The 25,225-nt window shown below is 45.4% G+C and overlaps 1 protein-coding gene across 1 annotated transcript in view; it reads left to right on the top strand.

Moving 5' to 3' along the window:
- Window positions 1-19,517, top strand: part of Galnt12 (polypeptide N-acetylgalactosaminyltransferase 12) — a 33,943-nt gene extending 14,426 nt beyond the window's left edge. Inside the window, exons 3-10 of the mRNA XM_042697900.1 lie at window positions 2,656-2,845; window positions 6,528-6,713; window positions 8,388-8,505; window positions 10,480-10,656; window positions 12,385-12,516; window positions 15,474-15,587; window positions 17,156-17,299; window positions 19,085-19,517. Coding sequence (XP_042553834.1) covers window positions 2,656-2,845; window positions 6,528-6,713; window positions 8,388-8,505; window positions 10,480-10,656; window positions 12,385-12,516; window positions 15,474-15,587; window positions 17,156-17,299; window positions 19,085-19,225 — 1,202 coding nt within the window. The 3' untranslated portion in view covers window positions 19,226-19,517. The remainder of the gene's footprint in view (window positions 1-2,655; window positions 2,846-6,527; window positions 6,714-8,387; window positions 8,506-10,479; window positions 10,657-12,384; window positions 12,517-15,473; window positions 15,588-17,155; window positions 17,300-19,084) is intronic.
- Window positions 19,518-25,225: the final 5,708 nt, after the last annotated feature.

The following is a 25,225-nucleotide window of genomic DNA, read 5'->3' on the forward strand; positions in this document are numbered from 1 at the left end:
CATGGAGCCCAGTGGAGAGCTGTCAGCATGCTTTAGGGGACTAGAAGGTCCATATCAGCCTGAGAGCACATGTCCCCCTGCTACATCTCCCCCCCCCCCCCCCCGTGTGCTCTGTGGAGAATGGCCATTGGTGGGGTGGGATGGGATGAGGAGGGAACTGTGGAGGTAGGGGGGATGTCTGTAGCACCCCCCTGCCCCACCTTGGCTTGGCTGGGATTAATGACTAGTGTGTCTATGGGATGATATCAGCCAGTGGATCTGGAGTTGCTGGTCAAGCGAGGGCCACTGAGATTAATGAGGGAGCAATGTCAAGGATCTAACAACAGGTAGAACTGTGTGGGCATTTTTTCCAAGCCAGATTACCATCACTTGGCTACCTGTGAGGTCAGCAACTGCTGTTAGTCTGTGGGCCCATGGAGCCGTGTGTTTGTGTTCTAGTTGGTGTGGGCGTAGGGCTGTGCTTTTAGATACCACAGGGGAAATAGAACTCTGTGGCACTACATGTCTGATGTGAGCATTGATGGTGGTGTCAGGGCCTGACTCCTCCTCAGGCTTTCTCCACTTCCTCCAGGGAACAGGGTGTTATTCCTATCTTCCTGGTCCAGCTTGGCCCCTCATGTCTGGTTAGCCAGGAGGGCGTAAAGGGTTAGAGGGTCATAGCCTTTCTCCTGAAGGGCACTACCTGTAAATTCCCCCACATCCCACAAGGCAGAACATGGTTGTCTGGTCATTCCTAGATGCAAAGAATGCTGTGAGAGGCCATTATCCTGATGACTGAGCTCAGCTAAAATTCCTGGGGAAAGTGGCAACTCGGGGGACACAAGGCAATGTCCTTGTTGGCTGAGCTGGAGTTTGGTATGATGTGGAGACAAGTAGCCAACTGAGCCCTGAGCCACTGTGTTCTGGTCACTGCGTGGGTTTGAATCCCTGCTCTAACTCAGAACATGGTCCAGGCAACATGAAACAACCCTGGCACCCCCCACCCCCCATCCTGAATGTGAGGCCTTGCACTGCAGCTGGTTGGGACATGCAAGGATGATTACCCTGTTATTCCTACCACCAGGTTATTTGCAATTATGGTTGTGATTTAATGTCAACTGATGAATTTCTTCAAATGTCAAGGATCCTTAGAGAAATGTTTTCATCAACATTGAAGCAACCTAAAATATTTTGTACAGTTGTCCCCGTCACTGATGGATGAGGACTTGAGCCGAAGCCTATGTTGATATGAGAAAATGTTCTCTCATTTTCTTTCTGCCTGAGTGCAGTTACACCTGCTTTCACCTGACCCCTGGGGATGTTAATTAGCCTCAGTCTCTAAGGCGGGAGAATTGGAGGCCAGTACTGTGTGGCTTTTTTCTACTCATCCTCCTTTTTTGCAAGCTGGCATGAATGTATCCTCCTAAGTTTGTTTTTGTTTGTAGATCTGGGGATTGAATACAAGTCCTTGAATATACTAGGCAAACACCTACTTGAGCTATACCACCAGCCTTGTTGGCTTTGAGCTCAAGACCTTCCTTCCTCAGCATCCTGAGTAGCTGGGATTATAGCCATAAAGTTGCATCAGGCTCTTGATAAGTTATTGATTAGTTTAATATCAACGTGAAATTGCATGGACAAGTCCTGGGAGGTAGATTTAAGCCTGTCCAGTCTCAGCCAGATTTCCTAGGGTCAAATAATGGCTCCTCAGCTTACTTGCTCTGTGACATTTAGGCAAATTACTTAGTCACTCTGGCCCCAATATTCTCATCTGTGGAACAAGATAACTCTAGTGCTTATCTCCAGGGATTCTTAGGGGGATTGAGTGGGTTATCCATAAATCTCTTAGATGCACATGGCCTAGTGAGACCTTTTTTCTGTTATGTGCTATTGCTACTGCTGTGTGCTACTCATACTAAGCTGTAAGGTCCTCCTCACAGTTTCTTCTAACATAATGACATCTAACATAATCACTGGTGTATTAGCTAGCCTGTCATCACTCTAATAAAACAGCTGACACAAGTTACTTATGAAGAAGAAGGGGTTTCTTCAGCTCTCAGTTTTGGAGGTTCAGGGCATGGCACCTGTAAACCACTCAGTTCTTGGCTTCATCACATCATGGCAGGAGCGTGTGTGTGTGTGTGTGTGTGTGTGTGTGTGTGTGTGTGTGTGTGTGTGTGTGTGTGTAAGTAATTATGGCTAGAACCAGGAGCAGAGGCCAAGATCCCACAATCTCCTCTGAAGACACTCCACAGTGACCTAAGCATCTCCCGTTAGGCCCCCACCTTCCAAAGTTCCTCAGCAGCACTACCCTAAGGATGGAGCTTTAATTGCAGCAATCACAATAATACCCCCTGAGGGGATGCATGCTGTCTTTATATGTAGTATTGTGATTGGATAGTTCATGGTTGTTGATGTTTTAATGTTTCCAAGTCAGGCTATAAAGCAACATTTTGGTAGCCGCTTAATTCAGATATATTCAGGTACTATGCCACTCACCCTTTAAGGTGCATGATTCAGTATGCAGATGTTGGTTGGGGAACAGATGAGGGTTCTAGAATTCTCTACAGTAACAGGCTCCTCCAGCTAAGAGTGACCTTCCAACCTTGGTTCTGGGTGAAGTGAGGGAGTCCAGCGGGAGGCTCTGACCCTACTGCTCTCTGTTTATTTTCCCAGAACACCTGAAGGAGCGCTTAGCTGAAGAACTGTCGGCCCTGCCCAAGGTGCGCCTGATCCGTGCCAACAAGAGGGAGGGCCTGGTGCGAGCCCGGCTGCTGGGCGCCTCCATGGCCCGGGGCGAGGTACTGACCTTCCTGGACTGCCACTGTGAGTGCCACGAGGGGTGGCTGGAGCCGCTGCTGCAGAGGTGCGTGAGCCACCCACATGGGGAGGGAAGTCCCCTTGGGTGGACACAGGGGCTGTGGCTCATTGAGTCAGATATCCTCAAGTCCTGTTAACCCCTGTGAAAGTGCTCAGAGCACTGCAACCTGTAGGAGGCACTGTGGCTCTGTTGCTCTTACTGCGCCTTCCTGTCTAGTCATTGTAGAGGACCTGAGGAACATCATTAATCACTGCATTCTTATTTTAAAATTTTTATTGTTATTATAAAGATTATGTACAGAGAGGTTATAGTTAGCATAAGTCAAGTAATGGGGACATTTCTTTTTGGACCAAATCACCCCTTCCCTTGCTCTCTCCTTGTTTTCCCCTCCTGTTCCCCACCCACAAGTTGTATAGTTCATTTTCAACATAGTGTCTAGTGAGTACCACTGCTGCATTTGTTCACCCTTTGTCCTTCCATTTCTGTGCCCACCCCCCTTTGCCCTCCTAAAGAGATAAGTGAACAAACAAGACAAAAAGAAGAGAAAGCAAAAACAACAACAAAGAAAAAATCCTCTTGTTTCCTTTTCTATTTCCTGGATAAATATGTAAAAAGTTGCCATCGCCAGGAGCCGGTGGCTCACGCTTGTAATCTTAGCTACGGAGGAGGCTCAGATCTGAGGACGACAGTTCAAAGCCAGTTGGACAGACCCTTATTTCCAAAAAGCTGGAAATAGAGCTGTGGTTAAGTGGAAGGGTACTAGCCTTGAGTGAAAAAGCTAAGGGAGAATATGAGGACATGAGTTTAGGCTATTAACACACACATACACAAAAAAGTTGCCATCATATAGAATCATGCTCCTACAGAGTAGCTGTTTCTATGTATTTCTTTCAAGCAGGGGTCAGTTCACCATTACAGCCAGTGTACACAATGCCTTGGACTCTTGAAATTTGAAGGAACCCACAATATGTTTTCCTACTTGTTGAGTGTTTTCCTACTTATTTGTGGTACTAGGGATCAAACCAGGATTTCGAGCATACTAGGCAAGTACTCTACCACTGAGCTACCTGAAGCTTCCACAAAAATGTTTTTAAGGTCAAAAGGAGAAAAATGAACATCATAATGGTTTTGTTTTGTTTTGCCTATACTGGGGTTTGAATTCAGGACTTTGTGCATGCACAAATTGATTTATGCCTCTAGCCGTTTGTGGTGTGTGTGTGTGTGTGTGTGTGTGTGTGTGTGTGTTGGTCTTGGGCTTCAACTCAGAGTTTAGGTGCTATCCCTGAGCTTTTTTGCTTGAGCCACAGCTCTGCTTCTTCTTTTTTTTTTTTTTTTTGGATTAATTGGAGATGAGTCTCACAGACTTTCCTGCTTGGGTTGGCTTTGAACCATGGTTCTCAGATCTCAGCCTCTTGAGTGTAGAATTATAGACATGAGCCACTGGTGCCTGGCTTCTCTGTTTTTTTTTTTTTTAATTATTATTATTTTTATTTTTTTTTTGGGTCCGGTCGTGGGGCCTGAACTCTGGGCCTGGGCACTGTCCCTCAGCTCTTCAGCTCAAGGCTAGTGCTCTACCACTTGAGCCACAGCACCACTTCCGGCTTTTTTCTTTTTGCTTATGTGGTTCTGAGGAATTGAACCCAGGGCCTCGAGCATGCAAGGCAAGCACTCTACGACTGAGCCACCTTCCCAGCCCTTTCTGGTTATTTTTGAGATAGGGTCTTGCTTTTGTTTTTGTTTTGTCCCCAGGTACACCTGGATCCCAAACCTCTTTATTGACACTGTCCATTAGGTCTATTACGGACAGAGTCAACAAAACAGCCTTGTTCTGTTGAGATAGGGTCTCAGGAACTTTTTTCCCCAGGCTGATCTCATAACATAATTTTCCCTGTCTCAGCCTCCTGAGTAGCTAAGATTACAGATATAAGCCACCAACACCCAGCTGGTATATAATAATGAATCTAGCCTTGATTTTATATGTATTTATATATTAGTAATAACAAATACGTTATTTGGGTTTTTTTTGGGTCCGGTTGTGGGGCCTGAACTCTGGGCCTGGGCGCTGTCCCTCAGCTCTTCAGCTCAAGGCTAGCGCTCCATCACTTGAGCCACAGTGCCACTTCCGGCTTTTTTCTTTTTGCTTATGTGGTGCTGAGGAATCGAACCCAGGGCCTCATGTATGCAAGGCAAGCACTCTACCACTGAGCCATCTTCCCAGCCCCAAATACATTATTTTTTTAACTGGAGGAAGGTTCCATGAAAGCCATCATGTGGCTCTGTCCTTATACCCCATTCCCTTCACCATGGGGCCTGATTCTCTTCTATTTGTTGCCTTCCACCACTTCCTCCAGTGTCTCAGTTTTTCCACAGGCTCCTGATTGTGCATGGGGAAGGCAGGAGCCAGGCTGGCAAACCAATAACCCTCCTGGAGGGAGAGGATGGTGCAAAGGTTTTTGTCTGTTCTTCCCTTACGGGGCAGACCCAGGGTCAGGTCACCTTGCCAACATTCCCTCAGGAATCCTTACATTAACCCTGTGTAGCTGTTAATCCAGTGTGACCAGAATGTCAGAGGCTTTGAGGCCTTGGTGGGGGAGGGGGCGGGGATGGACTAAGGGCAGGAATTAGGACAGGATTAGAATTTCTTTTTTTTAAATTTTTTGTGAACATACTGTACAGAGGGGTTACAATTACATGGGCAAGATAATGAGTACATTTCTTATCAAGCATTGGAGCCTCCTCCTTTGTTTACCCTTCACATCCCTTCCCAGCCTCCCCCCTGCTCCCCCCCAATCCTCCCACCCCACCAAAGTTGTAGAGTTCGTTTTTGACATGACAACTTGTACGTCTCATAGTTGCATCGGGTCCACAGGAAAGGTCAGATAATGTGATGTTAGGAAAATGAACCCTTAGATATGTATTTAAATGTTTTTTTCTTTCATGCATTTGTTTCTAACTCATTTATAAGATTATTTCTTTGTAGCTTTGTATGTCCCTCCCCCACAGTATAACCCCTGCTTTCACTATATTTGATGTTGGTATAATTTGTGGAGGAGATGGGGAAAAACAAGTTGTTTAAGGATTAGAATTTCTAACTGCAAAGCTGACCTTTTGATTGGGGTGTTTAAATAACCATTTCTTTTCTTTTTTCTTTCCTTCTCTTTTTTTTTTCTTTTTTCTTTTTTTGTACTCATTGGGTCTTGAACTCAAGGGCTTTTGCTCTCACTTGCCTTTTTTACTCATAGCTGCCACTACTCTAACCACTTCAGACAGAACTCCACTTCTGACTTTTTAGTGGTTAATGGGAGATAAGAATCTCTCAAATTTGTCTGCCCAGTCTGGCTTTGAACCACAATCTTCAGCTCTCAGCTTCCCAAGTAGCTAGGATTACAGGTATGAGCCACCAGCACCTGGTGTGAGATAACCTTTTCTTGACCTTAGGATGGTAACTGTGATGAAACCTGAGAAATTGAAAGTTGCCTTGTTTTCGAAGTTACCTTTGATTCCTCCGGAAAGATTCAAATTTAGCCAGAATGTCTGTAGAGAGAGAAGATGGAAGCCACTGAGACTTCCCCAGTGTTCCCCAAGGAGGCCCCTGCTGGGGCCTGACGTGGCTGCAGACCCCTGAATAAGGGAAGCAGCCCTCTGACACAGGCATGGAATCTTCTCATCTCCTGGCTGTCCTGCCAGCCGTCCAGGAGGAAAGACGGTCTGTGTTGGGTGTTGGCAGGATCTACGAGAAGGAGTCGGCGGTGGTGTGCCCTGTGATCGATGTGATTGACTGGAATACCTTCGAGTACTTGGGCAACTCCGGGGAGCCCCAGATTGGTGGCTTCGACTGGCGGCTGGTGTTCACGTGGCACGTGGTTCCTGATCGGGAGCGCATACAGATGCGTTCCCCCATCGACGTCATCAGGTCAGGCTGCTTCCTGGGACTCATGTCTTTGATCCTTATCACATCTAATGACAGAAGTGAGGCTTCAGAGGGATAGTCAGTGGTCATCTTCTCCCTTCCCTCCCACCCTCCGACTTTGCCCACCGACACCTCCCAGGGTATATGCTTATTTTTACCAAATACTTTTGCTATGAAAGTAGATTTTATATCACTATATTTTAATTATATATTTTTATTTTAATTTTTTTCATGCCAATCCCGGGGTTTTTGAATACAGGACCTGGACGCTGTCTTTGAGTTTAAGTTTTTGCACTCAAGGCTAGAGCTTTACTACTTTGAGCCATAGCTCTACTACTACTACTACTACTACTTTTTTGTTTTTGGTCAGTTCTGGGGCTTGAACTCAGGGTCTGGGCATTGTTTCTGAAGTTCTATTGCCTAAGGGTAACACTCTACCATGTGAGCCATAGCACTATTTCTGTTTTTTTTCTGTTTATGTGGTACTAAGGAATCGAACCCAGGGCTTCATGTATGCTAGGCAGGCACTCTACCACTAAGCCACATTTGCAGGGCTACAGCTCTGTTGTGGTTGATGTGTGTGTGTGTGTGTGTGTGTGTGTGTGTGTGTGTGTGTGTGTGTGTGTGTGTGTCCTGGTGCTAGGGCTTTTGAACTCAGGGCCTGAACACTGTCCCTGTATTTAGGCTTTTTTTTTGTAGTTAATTGGAGATAAGAGATAAGAATCTCATGAACTTTCCTGCCCAGGCCAGCTTTGAACCATGATCCTCATATCTTACCCTCCTGAATATCTAGGATTACACGTGCCTGACTATAATTTATTTAATTTTTAAATTGGGGTTTGACTTTTCTTGTTTCTTTTTTTGTGGAGCTGGAGATTGAACCAGGGCTTCACAGATGCTAGGCATATATACCTGTTTCCTATTCCTGTTTCCTGTTATCTCAAAGCATCTCAGTGATATAGTACTTGCTGAGCATGTGTGAGGCTCTGGTTTTGAGTTTCAGATCCACATAACAAAAATGAGTAAACAGATGGGCAATGGTAGCTTACACCTATAATCCTAGCTACTCAGGAGGCTGAGATCTGAAGATAGCAGTTTGGAGCCAACAGGAGCAAGAAAGTCTGTGAGACTCATATCCAGTTAACCACAAAAAAACTAGAAGTGGAGCCATGGCTCAAAGAGGTTGAATGCTAGCCTTGAGCAAAAAGAGCTCAGGAACACCACTCAGGACCTGAGTTCAAGCTCCATGACTGACAACACAACAAAACAGAGTGAACAAATGAAAGTACATGGGTGTCACCTACCCTTGAGCCCATATCCATTTTGGGGTGCTATTCCCTTCTCCAATTGGCCAGCTCCTCTTCTTCCTACAGAACTCACTTCCTCCAGGAAACTTAGCCCCTCCCTCCCTGTCCTCTGCTGTCTTCTGAGTGCCCAGGAGGGCATGGGCCATGATAGGATTTATCTGGTATGGTGTCTGTCTATGATCCTCCCAGGGAAGGGCCTGTGGGTACATCTGTGCCTCTGGGCCCATCTCAGTTCAGGGCAGGGCAAAACTGATAGAGAGAGAGAGATGGATGAATGGACCAGAGGGTTAGAGGTGGGAAAATGGCTTAGCCAGATACCTATGATGGTTTCCTGTTGCTTATACTGAAATACAGATCTGTGCTCTTCTAGGTCTCCAACAATGGCTGGGGGACTGTTTGCTGTGAATAAGAACTATTTTGAATATCTGGGGTCTTACGATACAGGAATGGAAGTTTGGGGAGGAGAGAACCTCGAATTCTCCTTTAGGGTAAGTATTCCAGTCATTTCTTTGGATTCCTTATTAATCTGTTCTCTCTGTCTCTGTCTCTTTCTGAATGACAGGATCCACTGTAAGGTCCACTATAAGATCCACTGGTAGGGCTGGGAAGTTGGCTCAGTGGTAGAGCGCTTGCCTTGCATGCCTGAGGCCCTGGGTTCGATTCCTCAGCACCACATAAGCAAAAAGAAAAAAGCCGGAAGTGGCGCTGTGGCTCAAGTGGTAGAGCGCTAGCCTTGAGCTGAAGAGCTGAGGGACAGCGCCCAGGCCCAGAGTTCAGGCCCCACGACCGGACCCAAAAAAGAAAAAAAAAAAAAAAGATCCACTGGTAGACTTTTTCTACATGGTCAGTTCGCCCAGAGAGCCTGCCTATGATTGAGATGTGTGACACATCTCTTATAAAAGCTTGCTAATTTTCTTTTATCTGTTTACAAAACATGCTTTTGAAGCCATGGAGCATAAAGGGCCTGCATGATGTATACTTTTCCTTTACAGGTCAACAGAAGGAAGCGAGACTGGGGAAGGGACTGTGACTTGGTCAAGGTCACACAGAGTTCGCAGCACAGGCCCCTATGTAGTTCCTCCTCTTCTTGTCTGCTGGAGTCTTTACTTGAGTGTCTTGAAGTGACCTCTTCCTTAGCACAGTGCTTTCCAAACTTGGACACATATGAGAACTGTTAGAAAATGTGTTAAAGAGGCCAGAGTCCCAGGAATTTTACATTTTTATGTCACTTAGATCTTGGGCCTGATGTGGTGGTGTACAATCATAATCCCAGATAATCCAGAGGCAGAGGTAGTAGGAGGATGGTTCAAGGCTAGCCCCTTTGAAACCATGATTTGAAAAATAATCTAGAAGCAAGAGGGCCAAGGATTTGACTCAGGTTGTGGACCACTTGCCTACCAAGTGCAGGCCCTGAGCTCCATCCCCACAACCACTGCCACAAAATAAAACTGTTTGATCTTTAATAATATTTTATCTGTTCATAAGCGATCTTCCACAGAGAACTCAAAACTGTGAATTATAAACAGCAAATACAACTGGGGTACCACTGGAGGCTGAGATCTGAGGAGTGCAGTTTGAAATCAGCCCTCGGGCAGACAAATCTATGGGACTCTTATCTCCAGTTGTCCAATAAAAAAAAGCAAAGAAGGGGGCTGAGAAGGTGGCTCAGTGGTTAAAGCGCTTGCCTTGCATGCCTGAGGCCCTGGGTTCGATTCCTCAGCACCACATAAGCAAAAAGAAAAAAGCCGGAAGTGGCGCTGTGGCTCAAGTGGTAGAGTGCTAGCCTTGAGCTGAAGAGCTGAGGGACAGCGCCCAGGCCCAGAGTTCAGGCCCCACAACCGGACCCCCCCCCCCAAAAAAAAAAAGCAAAGAATCCAGATGTAGTTTAGTGGTAGAGCATCAGCCATGAGCAAAAAATCCAAGCAAGAGCATCATGGACCTAAGTTTAAGTCCCCTAAACAAAACAACAACAACAAAATCCTCCAAATGTGACATTGATTTGTGTTGTCCTTGCAAAAATGAGGTGTTCATGTCCCTTCGACGACTGTGTCATTGACTTTTGGTTGTCCCTCTAATGGTCTTTCTACCTCTTTCTCAGGTGTCAGGCTGCTCTACCTGCTTCTAGAAGCTCTTCCTCTGTCCCTTCCAACTCTCCCCTTCCTTGCTGCTTTCCTATCTTCTGTGGCTAGGCGATCAGGTAATCAAGCCTCCTTTTATGTGCGGAGTAACTGGGTTGCCAGCAAGGTCTCTGTGGACCTCCACAAATCAAGTGCATGAGTGTTAGAGCACTGGTAATGGACTTCGGGGTCTTGGCTCTGATGGCTTTTGTTTGTCTTTGGCGCTGCTTTCTTGTACTTTGCTTGTCTCCTGTGTCATGAGAGCATGCTGGGAAAGTGGCCTTTGTTCCCACGGAGACTGAATGTGACTTCTGTGGACAGACTTCTCTTCCACTCTGTGCACAGATCTGGCAGTGTGGTGGGACCCTGGAAATACACCCCTGCTCCCACGTTGGCCACGTTTTCCCCAAACAAGCCCCCTACTCCCGCAGCAAGGCTCTGGCCAACAGCGTCCGTGCGGCTGAAGTGTGGATGGATGAATATAAGGAGATCTACTACCATCGCAACCCCCATGCTCGCATGGTGAGTCCCAGCCATCACATACCCTGTGGCCTCATCAGAACGTTGCAGCCGATTCTGGTCTCCCCAACATAGTTGATTCACTTTCTGAAATAGGGGGGCACACTAGGTCTTAGGATATAAGCATGAGAAAACTTCATTCCTGCATTTGCAATAATCACACACACAGTCAATTCATACTACTTCCAGTAGCCAACATGGAGTTCGTGCCATTACTCCAAGGGGAAGGGCGGGGTTAGGTTTCTGCTGGACTTACTCATGATGGTTTTGTCAACCAATAAATACAGTTTTATGCATGTTTAAAGATGTTTAAAGCTGGGCACTGGTGGCTCTGTAATCTGTAATCTGTAGCTCTGGGCACTGTAATCCTAGCTACTTAGGAGGCTGAGATCTGAGGATTGAGGTTTAAATCCATCCCAATCAGGAAAGTCCGTGAGACTCGTATCTCCAATTAACCAGCAAAAAGCCAGAAGTGGAGCCATGGCTCAAATGGTAGAGTGCATAAAAGCTCAGGGACAGTGCCCAGGTTCTTAGTTTAAGCCCCAGAATCATCAAACACACACACACACACACACACACACACACACACACACACACACACACACAAACACACTGTTTAAAGAGTTGTGTATTATTTAATATACATCATTGACTCCTTCCCACTGAACCATGATCAAGAGCACAGTAACTCATGCCTACCGTGCCCACCTAACACCTGTGTTTTCGCCATAAAGCATATTACAATCTTCTTGTCCTTAGGAATACAAGACAACACTTCAGCATTATGGCTGGGGAGTGGTTTTAAAAGTAAAGTCACAGCTGTGTTCCTAGCTACTCAGTAGGCTGAGATCTGAGGATCAAGTTTCAAAGCCAATCCAGGCAGGAAAATCTGTGAGATGCTTACTCCAAAAAGGGTGAAATGCATGGCACCCAGTAGACGATGAAATTGACCTGTATTTACAGTGTGCTGAAACAAGAGGCAGAGTGTTGTCTTTTATCCTGCTTAGGATCGTGAACATGGAACAAATTTTGTTTTTTTCCTATGAATGTCAATGGGTATTTATTTGGGGGTTATAAATAAGTTTTAGCAGGTAGATGAATTTGTATATACAGCATCAGTAAAGATGGGGGCTCGACTATTAAATCATAGACAGTCTGGCTTCTGTCAGGTTGCGTGCCAGGTAGGGTTATACATATTGTGACATTCCTCTTTGTAACCAGCATGACTGCATCCACAAGCTGTGGGTGGGAGCTAAGGACCAGTTCTGTAGGAGAAAGTTATGGCTCAGTGTCCTTGTCTTTTCATTGAAAGTCTTTGGTCTCCCCTCAGAGTCATCTTCCTACTTCCGATGAACTGTCCAAGAGCTCCAGTGGCTTCTTCTCCCCATTCCATTCCCAGACAGAGACTTAGAGCATGGCTGGGCCACACTGACACCTTTCCTTGACATGTATGATGCTATAGAAGATGGAGCAGGGGGCATCCTGACAGTGTGCCAGTCCACCTCTTCTCTGCTGCATGATAGAGGTGTCTCTGTGGGTGCTAAGGTTTCAGCTCTGTCGCTTTGCTCCCCACAGACCCCACCATACAGACCCTGGACCCCCGTGGCCCAGCACACTGTAGATGCTCAGGAAAATCAGGGTGCTGTTTGGTAGTGAGTGAGCATCAGTGAAGTCCGGCTTTGCTAGGAAGCCCTGGAACCTGCAGGGACTCACTGTGCTGTGGATTCTCAGGAGCCCTTTGGGGATGTGTCGGAAAGGAGGCAGCTCCGAGCCAAGCTCCAGTGTAAAGACTTCAAGTGGTTCCTGGACACCGTGTACCCAGAGCTGCGCGTGCCTGAGGACAGGCCTGGCTTCTTCGGGATGGTGAGCTGTGCAGCCGTGGTGGCTGGACATTCTCACATCTGAGTGATGGGTACTGGGAAAGAAAAACTCCTTCCTGGGGACTGTGGCCTCCTCCATTCCCATGCCCTTTCACTTTGTCATCCCCTGTCCTTCTGCTCTCCATGAGTATCTGGGCTTAGGATCCAAAATGTCAGATCTGGAAGTTGTCTGGACAATTCCAGTGTAAGCGTGAGCCTCTCGTGTTCTAGATGAGGAGGAGGCTGAGGCTTCCTCCATGTTCCCACATATTAGTTTTTGCTGCCACCTTATGACCAGTTAGTAATCCCCAGCTTTGGAGTACACAGAGGCAGGGGTGGGGGTAGGAGAGTCACATCCAAAAATACAAATGTTTCTCTAATGAGATCAGCTAAGCATGCCTAGTGTATTTGGGTGTTGCTGCGAATCATACAGGCTTAGAGGGGCCTCCTCTCTGCTGTTTTGCTCAGAAGCGCTGCAGTTCCATTCTGGAAGTCTCCAGTAAATGCAACAGAATGTTCAAACATAACAGAGATGCAGACAGAGAGTGGTTTGAGTTCCATTTCTGTACTTCTAGAATAGTCAAGATTGGGGTTTTCTTCCCTTACTTCTTCCCCGTTCCTCCATGCTGTTTCCTCTTTATAATTTTACCCCTATGCGCTTCATTACACATCTTTGTAAATTTTGCATATTATGTACAAATCTGCAGACTGTTATCTTATGCAATCAAATAAACACCAATTTCTTTCTATCTGGTTCCAATTAATATGCCCATGAATTTTCAAATTTTCTCTTCAAGGTAGTCAGATTCCAGTGGAGATCCAAGCAAAAACCATATGTTGTGTTGGGCTGTGGCACCTTATTTCCTATTTTTTTTCTTTTTTTAAATGATACTGAGGTTTGAACTCAGGGCCCTATGCTTGTTAGACAAGTGGTGTACAGCTGAGCTATACCACCAGCTTGTTTGTTTACTGATTATTTTGAGATAGGAACTTGCTTTTTTGCTCAGACCTGTGTCTGGACCACAGTCTTCCTGTTTTATGCTTCTTGCTACAGTTGGAATGACAGACATACACTATTTCATCTAGATATTGAGTGTGATGGGTCCTGGGCCCTGTCCCTGAGCTTTTACTCAAGATTGGCACTCTATTACTTGAGCCACAGCTCTACTTCTGGCTTTGTGCTGGTTATTTGGAGATAAGAATGTCATGGATTTTCCTACTCAGGTTGTCTTCCATCCTCAGATCTCAGCCTCCTGAGTAGCTAGGATTACAGGCATCAGCCATCAGCACCTGGCCTGAGATGGGGTCTTACAAACTATTTGCCTGGGCTAGCCTGGAATCTCAGCCTCCTGAGTAGCTAGAATTACAGATGTGAACCACTGACACCTGGTTGGTTTCTAATAATACAGTCACAACTACTGCTTTATTCCAAAATGTATTTAAAATAGTTTCAAGACAACAGTCTAATCCAGGTATGATATCATAGACTGTAATCCTAGCTGCTCAAGGAATGTGGACAGGACAATCATGATTTTGAAGCTTACCTTGGCAAAATTAATGGTCTCATTAATATCTCAAAAACAAAAGGGTTGCTGGGTGCCGGTGGCTCACGCTTGTAATCCTAGCTACTCAAGGGGCTGAGATCTGAGGATCACTGTTCAAAGCCAGCCCAGGCAGGAAACTCTGTGAGACTCTGATCTCCAATAAATCACCAGAAAACCAGAAGAGGCGCTGTTGCTTAAGCCATAGAGCACTCGCCTGGAGTTGAAGAGCACAGGGATAGCACCCAAGCCCAGAGTTCAAGCCCCAGGACTGGCAAAAAGAAAAAAAAAAAAGGGGCAAGGAGGCTAGGGGTAGAGTGCTTGTCCTGCATACTCAAAGCTCTGGGTTCAAACTCCAGGATAGTATTACAATACACTGTACACTGAATGAGAATTAAGATTTCTTTGCTCTGATTGTTAAATACATTTTACTAGCAAGCATTCTTTGCTATGAAGTCATTTTTTTCAAATTCTTTATTGTGATTAAGTGATTACATAATTTCCCAAATTTCACAGTATTGTGGGATAGTGATGCTTAGTTAAAGTCACAAACACAGTCTAACTTTCATGGGGCAAATTGTCTATCATGGCCTATAACATTTATGAGTTCTTTGAGCTTTGCAATACAGTTATTTCTTCTGAAGTCATTTTAAAAATCTTTTTTCTTTGTATCGATAAGTCACCAGCTTGGTTTAATTAGTCTTTATTCTTGGTTCAAGGCCATAACCTCAACGTGCTTGGACCAGTGTAGCACTAAGGCTGCTGCTGAGAACTAGAGATATGAGCTTCTCCCCTCCTCGCTCTCCCTCCCTCCCTCTCTCTTTCTCTCTCCCTGTCCTTCTCCCTCTCCCTCTCCCTCTTCCTCCTCCCCCTCTCTCTCTGTTCCCCTCTCCCTCCTCTGTTTTTCCCTTTCTTTGCAGGTACTGGGGCTTGAAAGAACCCTGGCTCTTTCCCTTAGCTTTTTCACTCAAGGGTAGAGCTCTACCTCTGAGCCACAGATCTACTTCCAGCTTTTTTGGTAGTTTATTGGAGATAAGAGTATCCCAGACTGTCTTGCCCCAGCTGGGGGACAAGAATCTCAATCCTCAGATGTCAGCCTCCTAAGTAGCTAGTATTACAGACTTAAGCCATCTGCACCTAGTGAGATGTGAGGGTTTTTTTTTTTTTTTTTGTCTTGAAAATGGTCAGGTCTCGGATGCCCAGGTTCAGCATCTTCTGGTGGAGTAAAGATTCCTGCATTGTGCAGAATGGGAGAAGATGGGGAGACTAGGAAGTGTGCTGGGCAAGAAGGAGGGTCCCCTGCCCCAGCCCCATTCTGCTCTCTGCTGTTCCCTCCCTCCCTTCTCACAGAGCCTTGGGGTGGGAATCTGTTAGTCCAGTAGAAATCTAGATGGGAATTTCACCTTTGTGTTTTGTTTAGCTCCAGAACAAAGGACTAAAACGACACTGCTTAGACTACAACCCTCCTGATGAAAACCAGATTGAAGGGTACCAGGTTATTCTGTACCCTTGTCATGGGACAGGCCAGAACCAGGTAAGTGTGTGGACCTTGGAAGGGAGAGAGGAAGGCAAAGCTCTGGGTTTGTGGTTTTTGGTTTTTTTTTAAATTAATACTTGACTTTTTTCTGAGCTTGATGGTTAGCTCAGTGGCAGAACACTTGCCTTCCAGATGGGAGACTCCAGATTCAGTCCCCAGCACTGAAACATATTTTTAATTAGATTTTTTTTGCTTTAGAAGTAATATGCACTCATCATAGAATGTGGGGGAAATATAAAATAAAGAAGCCAGAGAGACCACTATTAAAATGAAGATGTATTTCTACCCAGGTTTTAGGTTAAACTTTTGACATCTGTATGCTTTGTAATGCCATTAACTTGATCATACTTATATTGGTCCATGACTTTTGAGAATATCAATCCTGATAGCCTCTTATTTTTTCTTAAGTGCTGGGGATCCACCCAGAGCCTGCACATAACACGTACATACTATTGGCATTTGCTTGTGTGTCTATATTTCTGTTGAATTAACTGGTTGTTTGCCTCCCTATTTTTGCCATTGAAAATAACTCTGACCCTAACATCTTTGGTCAGAAAGAAGGAAGAAAAGCAACAGCAGCTCTGCATTTTTCGACGATTCCCTTGGAATCGGTTCTGAAATGGAATTCCAGGCTTTGATACCTAGCACCACACTGCAGAACAGTGTTGATGGAAGTTACCTGAGGTGGGATCCAGGTGGAACTTTCTAGATGGAGTGGTACAAGTCAAGCTGGGCAGAGTAGGGTAGGGCAGGCTCAGCGAGGGTTGTTTGGGAACCAGGACAGCATCCTGGGCCAGGAAAGCAGGTAGACCTAGCAGGGTGAGGCTCTTGGAAGAGGCAGGGGAGGGAAAAGGTGATTGTGGACGTGTAAAGGCTTTTCTGCTCTGAGGAGTGTCAAGACACCTGCAGACAGGGCTGGAGAGTTTTCTTCTACTCAGTGCCCAGCCCAAGTTCACTGACCATAGCCATCTCATGGTCTTCAATAAGCTTCCATAATTTAGACCTCTGCAAACACCTTAAGCCAGTCAGGCTTGTTGGCCCTTTTTACAGCAGTGTTCCTTCAAGCTGGTCTTCTTAGCCGTACCTACCCTGATAGTACTCTATAGGGACCTGTGTTGGAGGAGGGCAGACAGGTACCTTGTCAAAACATACAAAAATTTGCCAGGTGCCAGTGGCTCATGCCTGTATCCTAGCTTACTAAGGAGGTTGAGAGCTGAGGATCAAGATCAGAATCCAGTCCTGGCAAAAAAGTTTGTGAAGCTCTTACCTCCAATTTACCAACAAGAAGCCAGAAGTTGATTGACATAGCTCAACTCATAAAAGTGCCAGGTTTGTACAAAAGAGCTAAGAGATAGCTCCTAGGCCCAAAGTTCAAGTCCCAGTACCAGCCCTTCCCTCAACAAACCCCCAAATTCCAGCTTCCTAGGCTGGTGTCAGGGTTCATCCTGACACCCTCTGTGGAAAGGTTTAGGGGTAGAAACCAGAATTTGCCCAAGTGCTGTAGGTAAGTTCTAGGTATATCACATCAGGGAATAACTGACATGTATTTTCCACCCTGATTTTAGTTTTTCGAGTACACATCCCAGAAAGAGATACGCTATAACACTCGCCAGCCAGAGGGATGCATCGCTGTGGAAGTAGGAACCGATGTCCTCATCATGCAGCTCTGTAAAGAGACTGTCCCCGAGAACCAGAAGTTTATCCTTGAGGTCAGTAAGTGCCAACCTAACGGCCATTAGCCTGGGCTGTTGAGGAGTGTGAAGTGTGTCCCAGTGGATTGCAGGCGTGGGGTGCTCTGGGAGATGAGGAACTTACCTTTGACCCTGAGGAGGGGGTCATCGTGTCAAGGTACTCTACACCAGGTGACATTAGTGCGTTTGTCTTTTGACCATGAGCTGCAGAACTCTTACACATGGGTGCAGATGAAATGGGGTTGGAATGAAGTGACACAAACAGCCAAGGGGTCAGGATACAAGTTCAAAACCAGGTTATGAAGTCACTGTGCTTCTCTGAGCTTCATTCCACCCAGATCTAAAATAGACATGATTATAGCAGCTTTTCTCACTCTAGTGAGAATGTGATATGAAGTCATCTTTGAAACTTGATCAGAAGCATATTTGTCTTTGGAAGTTGCCAGCCTCCTCAGAGACTTGTTGTTACTTATATATGGTGTTATAGCCAGGAATATATCTCTGGGGCAGAGCTGGCTTTCCAAGTACCTGGATTTGGAGTAGACCTGGAAGGCCACTGCTGTTACTAGGTTTCTAGAAAGCCTGTGACAGAACTTTAAAAAGTACTTGAAGAAATAAATCCAAAGAACATAATTTGGCAAAACATTAAAATCTTCTGTTAAATGGGTGAGTCCTAAGTACATCGGAGTTGGAGTGTGTTTCTCATAAGAAAATGTTCTAATTAGCAATGGAATTTGCTGTCTGCCCAGAAGAGCCCACCACCGTAGGGCTATTTGGTATAAGAAAATTAGATGGAAAAATACTACATATACCTCACAAATCTGTGGTTCTCTTTCTTCAGCTCTTTCTCCCTGTGGTGTGCTCTCAAGGAGAAGTAATATAAGCTAGAAGCAATAAAGTTGGTTTGATCAAACCAGCTTAATACTTTTTTCCATGAATTTCAGTGACCTTTTAAGGAGAAGTGCATTTGTTTAGAAGGATGGGCAAATGGTTGCTTTATCTACTTTTCAGTTCTCTGATGGTCTTTTAGGAGTGCTGGGAAGGCTATTTTTCAGATTCCTGATAATAAAATTATTTTGTATCTACTTTTGTTTTGGAGGCTTCTTTTCCCTTGGAACAGGCAAGCTATTCCTTCTGCTTTTTTGCTGCAGATTCTTGATTAAGTTAGTCATGGAGAGACAAGGGAAATACCAGGGCTGGGAAGAAGCTTATCAAGCTAGCTTCGCCAGAGTGAGGAGCTAGAACAGCAGAGGAGGCCGTTACAGAAGGCCATCATCCTCTGTGTGGGAACTGGCCATCATAGAGCCAGCCCTCTGCTCCTTACCCATCCCAGTATCCAGGTTAGGCCAGTGGCCAGACTTGCCCTCTCTCAGCTTGTGGCTGAATTGGGACTTCGGCCAAGTTTCGTGGCTCTCTTTAAATATATAAGCGATTTGTTGACCTCAGAGAAGTTAAAGAAAAGATCTTTGCTCTGATTTCTTCAGTAATACTGTAGGAATGAGCTAGAAGTTCTGACAGATGCCCAGAGGAGCCAGCAGGTGGCACCCTTAGCCCCACACTAGTGGGCTGTACATGCCTGGTTCTCCTGGTGCATGTGCGTGCGTGTGTGTGTGCGCGCACACACACACGCACAGTGACTGTCTTGAGTTGACATTTTGCATGGAAAATACTTAGCTAGCAACAGAGTTTTTTAAATGATAAAAACCACAACCTAAGCTCTTCAGAACCTATTTGAAAAGAGATTTTTTCCTGAGGAGCCATGTGTAATTGTCTTGAACATCCATTGTCTGTTATCATTTGTAGGATGGTTCCTTAGTTCATGAACAGTCCAAGAAATGTGTCCAGGCTGTGAATAAGGATTCCAGCAACAGTTTTGTGCCACTCTTACGAGAATGCACCAACTCCAATCATCAGAAGTGGTTCTTCAAGGAAAACATGTCATAGAGCAGCCCTGTGCCAAGGAAGATGCCCATCGGAGGCCCGGACCCTGTGACCAGCCAATACTTAGCCATGCTGGGGCCAGAGCCTACCACACACAGACTGCTGTCCTTTTCCAAGGAAATCATTTTTCCATTTGTGAGGATGTTGTTGGATTTAGTAAAATGTGAATAAGCTTTGTACTGATTTTGAAAACTTTTTAAATGTTTGGCTCAAACCCCATTTTCCAGGAGTAACCATTAGATGTTAACTCTTGGTACTGGGAAAATTAAAGCCTTATATTATTTTTCTATCAGAAGACAGATTCTACTGATGTGCCTTTTATTATCACTAGCAAAAAAAAGAGCTAAGTATTTTACATTGGTGGATTCCCAGGTACAAAGATATTTGTGATTACACAACTTGATCAACGCTTGGTTTGGATAGGTTGGCATTTTCTCAAGGTGGAGAGATGGACACTAGCAATGTTGTGATCATTTCTGTAGGCCATCGAGATAGATCATGTTTATTAGTAAAGGATTTTTTTTTCTTGTGCATTGCTATTACAGTTAGAATGCTATAATGTTCTTGTTGGCTGAAGGAAACTATCCGAAGTTGAAATATCAAGGAAACAATATGATTTACCCAGATAACATGAACTGGAGAGTAGTAGCAATGCCTAATGGAAGGTTGTTGGTTGCTTTTAGTAATTATTTAAAGAATGTTTTGCGAGGCACTAGTACTGAGAAGGCTGAGATCTGAGGATTGAGATTGAAGCTAGCCTAGGCAAGAAAGTCCATGAGATTCTTACCGCCAGTTAGCCAGCAAAAAGCCAAAAGTGGAGCTATGCCTCAAGTGGTAGAGTGTCATTGTTTAGTGGAAAAGGGAAGGGACAGTGCCCAGGCCCTGAATGTAAACCCAGTTCTGGCACACCTGCATGCACACACACACACACACACACACACACACACACACACACACACACACACACACAATGTGTATATACTTCTTTTTTTTTCGGTCATGGGGCTTGAACTCAGGGCTTGGGCAATGTCCCTGCGCTCTTCAGCTTCAGGTGAACACTCTACCGCTTGAGCCACAGCGCCACTTCCAGTTTATTGGAGATAAGAGTCTCACGGACTTTCTTGCCCGGGCTGGCTTTGAACCGCTATCCTCAGATCTCAGCCTCCTTAGTAGCTAGGATTACAGGTGTGAGCCCTGCTGTTTATATCATTTTAAAATTACTGTCATGCAGTAGAGTCAGGGAAAAGTTTGATGTTCTCTATGAAGTCCTTTTTCAGATCAATGAGTAATCATTGATCATATTTGGTCATTCACACGATGTTAGATTTTGTTGATACAGCAGCTGAGGTGGCAGTTCTTTGTTTTTGTTTTTTTTTTGTCGGTCATGGGGCTTGAACTCTGGGCCTGGGCGCTGTCCCTCAGCTCTTCAGCTCAAGGCGAGCGCTCTACCACTTGAGCTACAGTGCCACTTCCGGTTTTCTAGTGGTTTATTGGAGATAGGAGTCTCACGGTCTTTCCTTCCCCGGGCTGGCTTTGAACCTCGATTCTCAGATCTCAGCCTCCTGAGTAGCTAGGATTACAGGCGTGAGCCACCGGCGCCCGGCTGAGGTGGCAGTTCTTAGTCATGGGTGTCTGATTGTCCCAGGCCAGCTCTCAGATCCAGCTTGATGTAGTCACTGTGACAGTATAGACTGCAGACCTGCATTTCTGTACCAGTTAGAAGGGAAAGGAAGAAGGCCAAAGCAATTGATTAAAAGTCATCTCTTGTCTGGCTTTTTCACACATTCTCCTCTGAGTCAGTTACTCACAAACAACTCATTTCTTACCTACTCTATTCTTCAGTTCTCAGTCAGTAAACCAGATGTGGGGGTGCACATCTGTCACCCAGCTCCTTGGGTGCTGGAGGTAGGAGAATCACAGTCCAACGCCAGCCCTTGGTATAACTTAAGACCCTGTCTGAAAAAATTGACTATATCAAGGAAAAAGGCTTGGAGTGTGATTCAAGTGGTAGAGCTCGTGCCTAGCAAGCATGAAGCCTGAATCAAAACTCCAGTCTCCCCAACACCACCCCTGAAGATTCTATCTTGAATACATAAAAATTCTCAAAAACAAAACCCAAATCTTGAGCACACAACAAGCTTCTTTTGTGTCATTTTAGAAAGGATTATTTTGCTTTCTTTGGGTTAGTTCTGGGTTTCTGTATGGACTGAGTGCCTTGTTAGTTAATATATGTGTTCTACCAGCTTCTTATCCTGTCTTTCTTAAACAGCTTTGAGTGTAGGACTCTGGGAGGGTGTCTGGGCACCTTGTTAAAAGGCAAGATTGGATCCAGCAGGTCTAAGCGGGACCTTTTATTATAATTGTCTCACTAGCTCTTAGGGATGCTGTGTTTCTGGATTGTGGACCCTATTTTGAGTAGTAGGATCTTCAAGTGACAATGAGAAAGAGAAGGCTCTGTCTGTCTGGCCCGACACACAGGGAACTTCCTGTGCATCACAGTAGAGGGTGGTATGAACTCAGAAAATGTGACAATGCAAATATGCAATCCAAATTTGTTCATCTAAAAAGTCCCCCAAGCCATACCAGGCACCATTTGCTCATGCCTGTAATCCTAGCTACTCAGGAAGCTGAGATCTGAGAATGAAGGTTCAAAGCCAGCTTAGATAAAAGTCTATGAGACTGTTTTTTTTGTTACTGTTTTATTTTTTGTGTCAGTCCTGGGGCTTGAACTCAAGGCCTGGGCATTGTCCTGCTCAAGGCTAATGCTCTACCACTTGAGACATAGATCCTCTTCTCACTTTTTTGGTGCTCAATTGGAGATAAGAGTCTCATGGACTTTCTTGCCCAGACTGGCTTGAACCATGATCTTCAGATCTCAGCCTCCTGAGTAGCTAAGATCACCAAAAAACAGGAAATGGTGCTGTGGCTCAAGTGGTAGAATACTAGCCTTAAGCAAAAAAGCTCAGGAACTGCACCCAGGCCCTGAGTTCAAGCCCCAAGAACTGCACACGGGTGCGGGCGCATACACACACACACACACACAGAATAAATTAAATACATAACACCCCCCAAGCCAGAGATGGAGATCTGGAAGGCCACATGGTACAAATGTAGCTGATGGGGAAATTAAGGCTGGTGAAAGAGGAATTTTGCTGGAGCTCACACAAGTTAGGGCTTAAGACCTAACACCATTCTCTTTAGTAATCAGCATCCTGAACTTGGTTTATTTTTTGTTTTATTGCTTTTGTTTATTATTTTTTTCTTAAAATGTTAAAATAGGATTCTCTTTTTAAACTGTTCCTTCAAAAATTGGCTTTATTTATCATGTGTGGTGGCTCATACCTGTAGCCCCAGAAACACAGGAAGCAGAAATAAGGAGAATTGCAATTTGAGGCTAGACTAGACAAAAAAACAAGAGCCATCTCAACATAAAAGCTAGAGGCTGATGGCAAGCACCTGTGATTCCAGCTGTGAGGAAGGCTTAGAAAGGGAAATTACAGTCCAGGCTGGTCAGGGCAAAAAAATATGAGCCCCTATCTCAAAAAATATCCTAATAGCAAAAATTTGGTCTGGAAAATATGGCTCAAGTGGCAAAGTACTTGGCTTAAGACCTTGACTTCAGGGGCTGGGAATATGGCTTAGTGGTAGAGTGCTTACCTAGCATGCATGAAGCCCTGGGTTGGATTCTTCAGTACCACATAAACAGAAAAAGCTGGAAGCGGTGCTGTAGCTCAAGTGGTAGAGCCTGTGCACAGAGAGGACAGTGCCTGTGTCCTGAGTTCAAGCCCTAGGATAGGCAAAAATAAAAGACCTTGACTTCAAACCACAGTACCACCCAGAACAAATAATTAACTACAAATTGGCTTTGCTGTATTGTGATGAAAATCCAATCAGTTACCAACCTTGATCAGAAGTTCTAAAGACTTTACCATATTGTTTGGCATATCGGGAGTTCCTGTACTTGTTAAGTATGGTTTGAAATATTGGCCTCTGACTGTATCCTAGTGTTGGTGAGATTTCATGTGCTACACCCCCAAATGCCTCTTCTTTTATACACGGCTTCTGAGACTTTCTTTCTACAGGTTTTATCTGTTGTACATTGTTTTGTCTGATCTTGGGAGACCATATAGGTGAGGATTATTGTCTTTTGTCTGTGGTTACTGCTAATAATAATGATAATGATAATAATAATAATAGCTATAAACTGGGCACCATTCTAAGCACTTCCTGCAGATCAACCCACTTAATTCTCAAACTACCTCATGTAATAGGTGCTGATCCCCACAAACCCCAGCCCCCCAGTCTTAGAGGGAGGACGATGCTGGAGCTCAGAGCAGGCAGAAACTGTTGCAGGGTCATACAGCACCTGAGGTCACTGCTCTAGCTTGCCTCTCAGGGAGGAGAGGTGATTCACTTCCTGTGGCTCTTCTTTCCTGAGGGCCATCTCTCACTTTGGCCCTAATTGCACAACATTGTGACGATTCATGAGTCTGGCTTGGAGAGTGTAGGGATTGAGGGCTGATTTATGTCTCTGGCTGAGCATACTCCTTTGGAAAGTGTCAAGTCAGGGAGGAGAACCAAGGACCAGGCACCATGCCTATTGTTGCTTGGAGACAGGCCTGCTCTTCTGAATGTGAAGGCAGGCCACTATCCAGGTAGAGTCACACCTACTCTCTCACCTCCTCTTTAAACATGGGCAGAGGGTGAGGAGAGAATCCTTCAGTTTGGAGATTCTTTTGAGATCTTGCTGCACCACTGCCAAAGGCCCAGCATCTGGATCCAAATGAATGTGATTGCTCCATCCAGCCCTTACCCAGCTTCAAGTGTTCAGTACCCGTGGGACAGAGGGTTCTGTCCCAACTGCTGTGTCATGAATACTCTGTGAGTCATCTGGAACTTTCTTTTGCAAGGCAGGGGTCAGTGAGACAGATTGCACTTACAAATGTTTAGCATTATTTCAGCATCCTGTAGAGAAGTGGCCAGATGGGTGTGCCCACCAGACAGCTCTGGTTATTCACTCAAGCAGGATGGCAAAACACTGGCTTCACACGGCTGACTATTAGAAGGGAAAGCAAAAGCTGGGTCATTGACCATGCAGGGACTTCAAGAAGTCGCAAGCTCATCTCCCTTCGGGTGCAGGAATCTATCCTTCCTCCCTGTCTGCAGCACGTGTCAGCTGACCCGAGCTTGTCCACGGCCAGCGAGAGGAAGCCCTCACTTGACACCCTCCCCCATCTGCTCTGGGGTGGCTTCCTGATGACGCTATGATGGCTCTTGGTGTGGTTTCCCTTATTGCTTGGGTCCCCTCAGAGACCACCCAGCTTGTTTGCTCTCTGCCCTAAGATGGCTCCTCAGAGAGGATGTGTCCCTAAGTCTCCTCTGCTCTGGGCTGGCCAGTCCTAGCTTCCTTCCACTATTCTTCTGGGATGTGGTAGTTCTGGGAGGGAGATACTTGCATGAATCAGCAGGCAGGACTCTTCAGCACCCATGAGGTCTAGGCACTCTCCGGCTGCCCCTGGATAGTGTGAAATGACACTGGGAGGTGGTGGGAGGGGAAGGGCATGATGTGTATAGCTATAAGCTATGAGATCCAAAGAGTTGCTGGGATTAAGAGATGGAAGCTTTCTCATAATCTGAAGTCAGTAATGGCTTGAGGTTGAGAATTCATGAGAATGCTAGGCCACATGAAATCTGACATGTGTCAACAGGTCCAGGGAGAAATTGCTAAAAGATTTAGGGGAAGGGGTGGCTTGTGGTGAGTCCAATCTGAGGATGAGGAGGGAGGTAACACCGGAGGGAAGTGCTGCTTTTAGTATAGACTTTGACAGCTGTTCAGGCTTTTAACCTAACTTCTTATATTCCTTTTATGAAAAGTAAAGCTAAAAATTCCTCCAAGTAGAGCCTGGTTCGGTATGTATGTATGTATATGTTTGTATGTATGTCAGTCATGGGGCTTGAATTCAGGGCCTGGGTCCTGTGCCTGAGCTCTTTTTGCTCAAGGCT

This window comes from Dipodomys spectabilis, unplaced genomic scaffold (assembly GCF_019054845.1).
Source record: "Dipodomys spectabilis isolate Male_0828 unplaced genomic scaffold, ASM1905484v1 ptg000006l, whole genome shotgun sequence".
Lineage (NCBI taxonomy): Eukaryota > Metazoa > Chordata > Mammalia > Rodentia > Heteromyidae > Dipodomys > Dipodomys spectabilis.